Below are 11074 nucleotides of genomic sequence, written 5' to 3' on the forward strand. Positions count from 1 at the left end.
GTTCCCGCTGGGCTTGCGCAAGGCGATGCCGCTGAACCCCAGCGGAGGAGCCGGCGGGGGTGGGGGGGAACCTTCAGAGGCAGCGCAAATTGCCCCCGAGAGACGCTGCCGAGAAAACGCAGCCCGAGCCGGCTCGGCAAGGCGAGGCCAGCGGCAGCAAAGGGATTTTCCTTGCTCCTGTCGGGCTCCGCGCAAAACGCGCCCGGCGCAGCTCCGCGCTCGTCCCGCGGTGGCGGCTACAGGCGGTGGAAGCGCGGAAGGCCGGCCCCAGCTTCCCGCAGGCTTGGGTGGTTTCACCCCCGCGCTCCTCGCTTGTGCCGAGCGGTTGGGTTTCATGATGTCTTTGAAGACAAAACCAAAAGCCTTTACGCGGTGCGGAAAGCAAAGCAAAACCAAGCCGGGTTCAAACCCTGCCCATCCTCACGGCCTCCGGAGCTGGCTGCGCGCAGGAGCGGCTGCCCGGCGCCCCTCCCGCGCGGAAGATGCGCGCCGCGCCCCGCCCCTCCCGGCAAGTGCCTTTAAATTAGTTACGATGTGCTCGAATCCGTGTCCAGAAAAAAAAAAAAAAAAAAGGGGGAGCGAGGTTTCTCCCCGATCCCCTGACATTCAGTGAGTTACCACCGTAACTTTTCCCTTGTCGTTGATAGGATTCCTTGACCAAATAAAGAAATATTGTCTAAAAGCGGAGCGGGGAAGGGGGGCACAGGAACCGCTTTGGGCCGAGCGCCTTGCGGCGTCAAAGCACCCGCGCTGCGGCCGCGCAAGAGCCGCCGGGCTAGCTCCGTCCATCTCACTTCGGACGTGTCGCCGCAGGAGGCTTTTCGTATCGCGGGGGTGGGGGGGTGAGCACTGCCTTGAGACGGGGGGAAGAGGGTTTAGGGTTTGCTTAGGGGACGAGAAAAGACGGCAAGAGGCGCTTCAAAGGCTCAGGCGGATCCCCCAGCCCTGAGCTCTCTCCCCCATCTCGATCCAAAGCGGTTTCGCAGTGGAATAAACATCTCTGATCTAAGACAGCTGCCGGGAATCAAAGGCCGCCCCAGATCAGCGCTGAATCGGCCGAAGATGCGACTGAAAAATGCCCTCTCCTGACAAGCGAAGGGAAGGGTGTGCGAGGGCGGCTCTCCCCGCAGCGCCTTCAGGCTGTGAAAGCAGCAACAGTTTGCCCATTATTCATCTGATTTGTTTTATAACACTTCTGACACCTAATCTTATCAGCTAATACCCAAGATTTAGTTACCCAAGACGATTTTTTTTTCCACACTAGCAGCAAAATTATTTGACCTCCTGCAGATCTGTTTACTTTTGTCAGCCTTAAAAAAAAAAAAAAAAAAAAAGGAGAAAAAAAAAAGATTAAAAAAAAAAGAAAGAAAAAAGGAGGGGGGGGGAAATTATAAAAAAAATGAGAAGGAGGAAAGCTTATGCGTAAAGGAAGGATCCAGACTTTCCAAGGCTGGTAGAAACAAGCACTGAGGAAATACCAAGTTAACGCAAAAGAAAAAAAAAAAAAGTTTCTGAATATTGACAGTGAGGCTTAGCTAAGGAAGAGACCAGAAACCAAATGAACACATATGTAGTCCATGCAGACTTGCCTGTAAAATAACGATTTATTTTAATACTTAAAAAACACACACAATCCAGTGATAAATGTCAATTACCAATAATCAGCATAAAGTGCCAAACAGCCATACAATTTTTATTTTTTTTTAATAAACAAAACTTATTGGAATGTCTCTTAATTTGAATACACTGTTCAGAAAGCCAGCATTTAAAAAAATACGCTCTCAGGTTGAGATTTGTTCTCTCTCATCATGACGCACGAAGACTTTAAAGTACCACTAAAACCACGTTGTGCATACTGTCAGTTTGATGTATTGCCATCTTTCTTTCCTCTGGGTTTTTTTTAAATAAGTCCACAAGTTACAAACCTCCTCACAGCGCACTAGATCACAAGGCAAAGAAAAAGGTCTCCATGTCCCTTGAACACTGATTTGTCCCAGACACTGGGGACCCGCAGCTCTAAGATCTGGATGCGTTTTCTAGCGCATGATAGGATTCCCCACTTGAGAGATTTAGGTCATTTCCAAACATTAATTTTCTTCTCCTTTTAAGAAGACAAACTAGCAAATGAGATTTGCAAGTTGCCCTTCTTGTCCTAATGGTGCTGTGATGAGAAACCACCGTTTTCAGTTCTTAATCGTCTTCCAGAATTCTCTGTATTTCCTGAAGTGTAAAAATAAGAAGCTTTATACAGTCAAAAAAAGTATAAAATAAGAGGTTGGGTTTTTTTAAAAAAAGTAATACTTTTGGAAGCTACGATTTTGGGGTTTTTTCTTGGGATTGGGGGGGAGGGGGGCTTGTGGGTTTTTGTTTGGTTTTAAAGAGACTCCTGTCCAACACGTGAGCACCACCTTTTGGCATAAAGTTTATCAAAGCCACACAAGTCAGCTAGCACTCTGCATCATTCATGTATATTTTAGATGCAAAATAATCTTTTCACCCACGACTTAGGAAATTAGTTGCTTGGGCGGGAGGGTGGGTGCAGATTTTACTCTTTTTAAAGTACAAACAAAAACAAAACACAAAGTCCAGTGCTCCCATCCTGAAAGTTTTGTTTCTGCTCTGGTTTTGGTGTAAAGTCTGAAGGGGAGGAAAAGTTCATAGAAGTTGGAGATTCAGCACTTAAGTTTGGCAGGTTTCAGTTCCTTTACTTGCGTGTGCAGTGTCTTGTGGACAGCTAGTGTTCTGGACTGGCAAAATCCTTTCCCACATTCTTGACACTTAAAAGGCTTTTCTTTAGAATGGATATATCTAGGGAGAGAAAAACAATTGAGAGGTCAGAAATAACCAGCCTAAACACAGCAGTGAGCTACCTGATGGAGAACACGCTGCAGCTTTTTACACCTACTGCTGAGACTGAGAGTGCTGGAGTGCAGTACTCGGGCAATCATCCGTGTGTGTGCATGCAAGAAGAGAGGGGGCTGTTGGAGGCTTACAGGGTGCCTTTCTTGGGAATAAAGAGCTTCTCTCTAACTTCGGGGTCATCAGGCTGCGTGTTTTCATTACACTTCTGAATGATCACAAAAGCAGAGGACACAAGACGATGCAAACGGAGGGCGAAAACATCTGTGAAAGCTAAGAAGGAGGTTGTGCAAGTCATTTTTGCAGGGTGAGTGAGTACAACAACAGGCCTGTTTTCCAAAGTGGGTTATCTGGTCTCCTCCACCAGCAGTGGGCAGAGGAAAACCTAGAGGTAACACTGCCGGCTGGCCAGGGATGTGACTTTTCTTATAAGCACCTTCATGAGTGTAGGTGGATAACAAGGGGATAACAAGGAAAAAAAGGACGGGAGAAGAAGAGTCGTTACCTGTGATCCCTCAGGTGATCCTGTCTTCTGAAGGCCTTGTGGCAAATGTCACATGTGTAGGGCCGTTCATCAGTATGGGTTCTTTCGTGGATCAAAAGGTTGTAGGACTTGGTGAAGTGCCTGCCACAGAATTTACACACGAACTCCTTCTTGGTTTTGGACGGTAACCTTCCTCGCGTGGGTTTCTTCTCTGGAGAGAGTTTAGTCACCTCAAGCAAAGACCCCAGCCCTGGGGGTGAGCCCTGACTGTCTGCCTGTCCCAGTTTAGAGTGGTCCTCTTGTGTGGCAGCCACTGCTAAGTTGGCAAAGTCGAAGCGGGGTTTGGCTTTGAGGGTCACATTGGTGGCCTCTTGCTTGGGCTGGATGACATGTGGGAAGAGTGGGAAAGTTGGCAGCTGGAACCGTGCATCCACCAGGCTTGACACACTGGGCACTTTGGAGAAGGAGGAGCGGGGCAGATGCATGGCCGGGTACCCCAAAGTCCACTGGTGCAGGTGTACGGCGTGCAGGGCACTGAAGCCGTAGAGGTTGGAGAGGTGGTCAGAGGGCACAGCGGGCAGCCCGTTGAACGCTTGCAGGAAGGAGTAGTTGGTGAGCTGGAGGGAAGGATGGATAGGCACTGGGGCCGGCAGGGTCTTACTTCCCATGGTGGCCGCTCAGGAGGAGGATCTTGGGAACAGGGGAGGAAAAGATCTGGAAAATAAAGATGGAGGGGGGGAAGAGGGAGAGGTGGATTTATACAAATAAAAGCAGAGGGAATTTCTCACCTAACCCCTTAATGTCCTTCTCCAAAACCACAGGAGGAGGCCTTGGACTTGGAGAGGCCTGACCAGCTCTTGTTTGCAAGCATTTCCCCACAGGTCTCCAAACTCTCCCTCTCCCCATCCCTTGCACACAACAGTTTTACCCCATACACAGTCATTCACCCCGCAAGAGCATCCCTCCAATGATCCTCTGCACAGGGACAGCAAAGAGATGCCCTTTTAGCCCACCAAGCTCAGGCTTATCTCATTAATTTAAAATCCCTTCCTGGGAGCCCTCAGCCTTCAGAAAATAGTGGCATACTGCCCACTGCATCTATCCACAAAAACTGCCTTTCGCCCTGACCCTTGAGGTGACACAGGGAGGGGGTGCAGAGAGCTCGCTGCCCCTGGGTCGCTGAGCTCCCTGTGGTCTGGCCTCAGTCAAGCCTCTGCCTCTGGGGTGGTGGAGGCAGTTGGGTGCTCAGAACAGCACGTCCTCCCTCATTCAAAAAAAGAAAATCCCCCAAAATTTTTTTGGGGGGAAATACCAGCTAACAGCCCTCCCTCTTATGTACTGCAAAAAGAAAGGGGAAAATGCTGAGTTTGGGTGACAAATCTGAAGTGCCATTTGCTCTCCCCAGGGGGAAGTGCCTGGCTTCAAGCCCACATCCTAATCTAGGCAATCGCTTAATTAGAACCCTTCAAAAGGCAAAAAGGCGAGGGCTGGAGGGATCCTTCCCATGGGGACACCCAGCCCACCAGCTGCAGGGCCGCAGGGCCGCAGCCCTTCCCTGGGCTGGGTGCCACCACTTTACTCTGTGTCTCAGGGTCCCGCCAAGCCCCCAGCCCCTCCTCTGGGCCAGATCCCTACCCATTCCACCCCACAAGGCGGAGGGGAAAATGCTACCAGGCAGCAGCATCGAGGCACATCTGGCCCTGCCTGCACATTCAGGCCCAGCTGCTGTCAACCATTTGGCAGGAGATGCCTCCCCAGGGTTAGTGGTGGGGACACAGCTTCTCCTCTTTGTGGGTGTAAGAGAGCACCCACGGCTTTTGGAGGCGTCGCATCCCCACAGCTCAGGAAGCCTCCTCCTTACTCCACAGCCCACAGTTTATATTTGCTTTCCCCCCAGCGAACTCCAAGATTTGCTCTCTGTGGGGCTGTTTTCCAGCAGGATCCCCACAGGGTCCCTGTAAAGTCCCCACAGGGTGCTCATTGTATCCCCACAGATTTGCTGCAGGGTTCCCACAGGATCCCCACAGGGCCCTCATAAGATCCCCTCTGCAGGGGTTCCTGCTGAGTCACCCTAGGATCCCCACAAGAACCCCACAGGGTCCCAGCAGGATCCTCGCAGCACTCAGCCTGGAGTTCATCCCCACGTGAAGAGGAAAGCCCCTTTGGAGAAAAGGAGGCAGCGAAGTGCTGCAGAGCAGTAACTGTCCCTCTGGGCTGGAGGGTTGGGAGGGTGGAAATTGGTGGTGGAAGAGGTCTAAAGACCAGGGAAACAAATCTGATTTATATGTGGACTGTTGCCTGGACTGAGGAGCTGTGGCTGGGAGGGTGTGCGAAGGAGAAGCTTACACTGAGCAGCTCTATATGCCGGGTCCACCTTTCACACCAGTTTACATAAATCAGCAGCAGGAAGAGAGACCCAAAACTTAGAGGAATTCCATCGTGGTGACCCAGAATGAGAGACTGTGACATTTTGCCTTTTTTAATTGGATACATTTTGGATAGTGGCTGATTGAAAAATGCACACATTACATTCTCCTCCCTCTCCTCCTTCTCTTTTTTTTTTTTTTTTTTTTTTTTAAAAAAAAACTATTTAGGACCCATGAACCAACCAGACCGTTGTTGTGCAACTGGAAAAATGTTTTTTTATTTTGTTAGTGCTGCCCATACTCTAGGTGTGTCCACTTTGCAGCACAAATGCCTCAATCAATGACCCCGAGAATAAAGTGCGTGGAAAACACTCTTGTCCCGGTACCTGTCTGTCACAACGGCTCCATGTCTATTTTCCTTTCTAGGTAGTCCTAGATCTCTCAAGCATGAAACATGCTATTGCAAACTGAGTTAATTTCTGGGCTTATTCCTCTTTCTTTCTTCTTTGTTTAGAAAACATTTAATATGAAATATGTAAGAAAAACTCTAATATGACAATTTGGGTAAATTCTTGTTCGATAACATTTAAAAAACTCTTTCGATTTTCCAAACGAGGAAGGGAGCAGAAACCAAGGAGAAATATAGTCGGGTCATAATAGCATCCATTGCGCCCGCGGTTTTTTACTAGAGCAGTTCTATTATTTTTCAGAAAAGAAAAAGAAAATAAAAAGAAAGAAAACAAGGGGAAAAGAAAAAGATTTAAAAAAAAAAAAAAAGAAAGAAAGAAAGAAGAAGAAAAGGGGAGGTGGGAGCAGAGTGTTCACGTTACTACAAGTTTCTTGGCACTTTTCCAGAAATGTAAGCTACACTTTTGCTCTGTGCGACCGGGATAGTCAAAAATACAGATGAAGAGCAGAGTATTTCATGAAGAAGTCCCCTCTCTCCAGGACATCAAAGCGAGCGTGTTTCACAGCGCAGTAACTCTCCTCTCTCTTGCCCGCAGAGAGATCGATGTTTCTTTGATTTCGGTGTCACCTCCACCTTTAATTCTGTTTCATGTAAACAGATCGTTATCGGGGCTTCTTTTCTATTTTTTTTTTTTTTTTTTTTTTTTACAGAAGAAGACCCCACGAGTTCTCTGCTTGAATTCCCCCATCATAATAAAAATGTGCGGGGTTTTGTTTTTTAACACAAACTAGCTCGGTAAGTAATTAAGAACAAACCACTTGTGTTCTGACTGAAACAAAACCCACTCATGCCAAGATAAATTTACTCTGCAAAATAAGATCATAAACTTGAAAGACTACATCTGTCTCCAGCTTTCTTACCCTTTGTCCTGCTTGAAGATACGGTAATGCTATTGTCCAGTTGCCATTGTTTTAAGACCATTGTAATCTTAACCTTCCAGATTAAATTCTACCTCCCCTATACGCCAGAAAAAAAAAAAAAAAAAAAAAAAGAAAGAAAAAAAAAATCCAGCCGGCTTTTTGCTGGTAGCATAGCAAGGGGCGAAATTAAATGGATTTTTAAGTAATCTTGTGGCTAGTCGGTATTTTTCCTTTCTACCTTGAATTATCAATTTCCGATGTGTCCTTTGAAAGGGATATTTGTTACATTAAATACCTGACTCATAAATAATGAGGTTTGCTAATTAGTTCCACATGGAAGAATGGAGGAGGTAAATTACCCTGAGAACGTTGCTTATTTTTACAAACATGATAAAGTAGCGGGCATAAAATGCTGCATTCTTGCGATAGACTCGAACTGCAGCAATCAGGTTCATCTGTCAAAAAAAGTCCCCCTGTTTTGCCTGAATCCTTTAAAGTCTGGTAGCCCTGTTCTTTCGGCTGCACCGCATCGGTGTGCAGCATTTTGCCACCAGGTCGGCTACTTTTTTTGTCCCCTTTGAGGGGACGAGATTTTCCCTTCCTATCAGTTTAAGCGAGCAAATAGAGCTTGCAATTTATCTGTGTTTGGGAAACTAACCGGAAAGGGAATAAAATTGCCCTTTCGCTCCGCATTATTCGAGCGTGGTGCTCTTGAGGAATAAAGTGCATTGTTCAGCACAGATTTATTCAAAATATTAATGAAGTGTGCAGAATCTATTAAAGCAGGTTTATTCGGGGCTAATTGAGCGTGAAAGAGTTAATTGCTAACATTAATGAGGACTGGAAGGACTCAGTCAGCATGTGCCTTGGATATCTCCGCTCAATCCTTATAAAATCATCATTCACATTTTATCACGAAATCAGTGTTGACAAGTTTCTCCAGACCACCATTGCGAATGCGGATGAATGCGGCGGATTTTAGTCTCGCAGTAATAAGAGTAATAATAATAATAACAACCGGGGTCCGACTGCCCCGGCGATCGCTACACTGCCCAGGGCAGCCTTTATCCCAAACAACAACAACAAATCCGCATCCTGGAGGGACCGAGGCTGCGAGGGCCACGGGCGAGCGCAGCCCCACGGCGGGCTCGCCGGGCGCGGGTGGGTGCCGGCGGGGTGGCCGCAGGGGCCAGGCCCCTCAGTCCTCTCCCTGCAGAAGTTTTTAGGTCGCTTTGGGAGTTTCGCGTGTGTGTGTGGTTTGTTAATCCCCTCGGGTACAGAAAGGCCCCCAGCACAAGGTTCATTCTCGCTTTCTCCCTGGAGAAACGCCCGGTGCCTCCCCTGCGCACGAATGAATCCTCCTTCTTCCCTCCCGCCGGCGGGGAGGATTTCTCCCCTCTGTGCTCCTCGCTTCCCACGGCCACGGGTGGGGGGACAAAACCTTTTCGGGGTGACGGTCCCGCAGGGCGCCGAGCCTCATCCCCAGGCCCGGCCGGCCGAGGCGGTGCCGCCGCGGCCACCCCGCAGGCGGGTTCCCCCCGCGGAGCTGCGCGGCGCTGCCGCGGGGGCCCGCGCTCCGCGCTATGTTTAGGGGTTGGCCCTTTTTCTCGGTTGGCTTCGGACTTGCTAAACTGGACCTACGCTGTGCACCTGTCCGGGACACGGCTCTGCCCTCCAGCCCCGCTCGCCTTTTATCGGGCAATTCCCGCAGCGCCTACGGTAATCTCCAAAATGCTCGATTTTTATGGTTTCCCTCCCAAAAGCCAACTATAACAACTATATCCTAATCCTCGGCTTTGCACTGAGACTTTATAGGCTCGGCCTCGAGAGAAACTCAGTCTCTCCCTACGCTGAACTTGTTTCGATCCATTCAGACAAATATAAACATCAGATTCAGTTCTGTTACGGCCTTGGGAGAAAACAGAGAAGGCTTCTCGGACCCTAAAACACTAAAAATGGATTAAGAGAGGCAGAAAGATCAGAAAGAAAGAAAGAACAGAAAGAAGGGAAGAGAAAAGCAAATAAAAGAAAAGGAAAGCAAAGAATAGAGAGGAGAGAAGCTGGACGTTCAAGTCCGTAAAGGACATTCAGGCTTCTGGTTTGCAGCTCATATGTGTCATTTTTAGCTCGGGTTAAAAACACGGCTCCTCCGCAAGGGGGGATAAACAACTTTGAAAGGGGAAGGCAAATCTTTAAATAGCATCAAAATATCCGAGCCCCATGTGAAGGCTTCCCCCAGCCCTCCGCCCGCCCCAAGGAGAGCAGTCCTCCTCACGTGCACCACAGTGTCCCCACTTCTGCACCATCCAGGGCATGATGGGAGGGGATGGGGGAAGAGAGAGAAAGAAAGAGAGAAAAGAGGGAGAGAAAAGGAGGTGTTTGGATTGATATCCCCAACCCCCGAGGCTTGGCAAAACAAAAACCAAACAAAACGAGTTGTTCTTTTTATTTACCTAATCCCGATCTGCGCTCCACCGCTGGCAGCAGTTAAAAGATCCTGGGCTAAATTGGAGCTGGTAAAATAAAATAATAGAAAAAATAATAGGGGAAAAAAAAAAAAAAAAAAAAAAAAAGGAAGAGGTTGGGCTAGGTCAGTGTCTCTGCTGGCCCTGGGGGGCACAGCTCTCTCCCCACCCCACCCCGCTGCTCCTCCAGCGGGGCCGGGCAGATCCGAGCGAGCAGCCGGGCCAGGTGTCCGGAGCCCCGGACGGAGCCGCTCTCCCTCCTCCCGCTCCCGGCGCCGCCTGCGTGTGCCGGAGTGCAAACGCGCCCGGGAGCAGCCGAGCTCAGACTGAACCGATCCCTTCCCTCCAGCCTCCTCCTTATTTCAACCCCCCCTCCCAGCTCCCCCCTCAACCTCCCACCACACTCCGGGCATGCGCACGCAGAGAGAAAGTTTCTGGCTGGGAAGAACCAACTTTTCAACCCGCTTCTCCTGGAGGCGCAGCAGCCCGGGGCTCGCAGCCCGCAAACGTGTGATCTCGCCCCCCCGCCCCGCTCCCGCAGCCTCCCCCGGGGCATCTCCCCGGGGCCCGCTACGTGCGGCCCCCCGCAGCGGAGCAGCCTCCCGGGGGGGACCGGAGGGGGGGTGTCCTCGTGCAGATCCGCGCTGCTCCACGGCGGGGAGCCGGGGGCGGGGGGCGGGGGGGGGGGTGCCGCTCCGCACCGCACCGCTCTCGGCTGGCCTCGCTGCGAGCCGTGGGACAGGACTCACCGGGACCTGCCCAGGCAGGGAGGGAGAGAAAGGCAGAAAGAAAGATGGGAAAAAAAAACCCAAACAAACAAAACTGGGGGGAGGCTGGAGGGAGGGATCTGCTCCCTCCGGGAGGATTTGGGGATCGTAAATTGTTCTTTCTCTCTGAGAAGATCCTCAGATTAGATCCCAGGAGCCGCTTACCTGTGAGGGGTCCACCCCCGGGTTAGAGCCGCTTCCTCCCCCCGCCCCAGCATCCCTCCTGGTCCCCACTTTCCGCCCCAGCGCCCCTGACCTGGGTGCCTTCCTCCTGTACCTCCTTCCACAGCCCGGGACGGTCTCTCCCCGCACCCCGGGAAGGTTTCCGCGGCGTGCGAAGTCCCGCGGGTTCCCCGCGGATCGAGAGCTGCAGAGCCCTGCTTGGGTCCGGGGGGAGTCAGACTACCCGGGCGAAGCAGACAAAGCAAAATAACCCTCGAAAGAAAAAGGTTAAACGTGCTTTATAATTAATCCTGAGGCCATAATCTCCTTGCTTGTTTGTTTTTCTATTCATCCATCCATTCACACTCCTTTAGATCCGTGAAGGGGGAAAAATTGCTTGGGTGTATTACATTGTCCCGAGAAACCAGGGTAATATAATACGCTAGCGAAGACAGATCCGTCAGGATAACACGGTACCGTGCTCAGGGACACGCATGTGTTTTTTTAGTGTTCATGTCACTGCCGTTGTTACACTGATTTTTGCCCATCTCCGAAGGAAAAACAAACAAAAAAAATCGACAAAACAGCAACAAGAAAACACTACGTTATCATCCTGCGGAGTAAGCGTTCATGATCACCACA

At 50.1% G+C, this 11074-nt stretch overlaps 1 protein-coding gene across 1 annotated transcript; it reads right to left on the reverse strand.

Moving 5' to 3' along the window:
• Positions 1–1574: 1574 nt before the first annotated feature.
• OSR1 (odd-skipped related transcription factor 1) lies at positions 1575–9962 on the reverse strand. The gene is made up of 3 exons (XM_074820810.1): positions 9492–9962; positions 3365–4057; positions 1575–2808 (listed from the first exon to the last, which is right to left on the reverse strand). The coding sequence occupies exons 2-3, from the start codon at positions 4009–4011 to the stop codon at positions 2673–2675; spliced, it is 783 nt and encodes a 260-aa protein (XP_074676911.1). The 5' UTR covers positions 4012–4057; positions 9492–9962; the 3' UTR covers positions 1575–2672.
• Between the last annotated feature and the right edge of the window lie 1112 nt (positions 9963–11074).

This window comes from Strix aluco, chromosome 3 (assembly GCF_031877795.1).
Source record: "Strix aluco isolate bStrAlu1 chromosome 3, bStrAlu1.hap1, whole genome shotgun sequence".
Classification (NCBI taxonomy): Eukaryota; Metazoa; Chordata; class Aves; order Strigiformes; family Strigidae; genus Strix; species Strix aluco.

Coding starts and splice junctions, on each gene's coding strand:
- OSR1 (XM_074820810.1), bottom strand. CDS start 4,011: ATGGGAAGTAAGACCCTGCCGGCCCCAGTGCCTATCCATCCTTCCCTC. Junction 2,809..3,364: donor GATCACCTGAGGGATCACAG/GTAACGACTCTT, acceptor TTCTCTCCCTAG/ATATATCCATTCTAAAGAAA.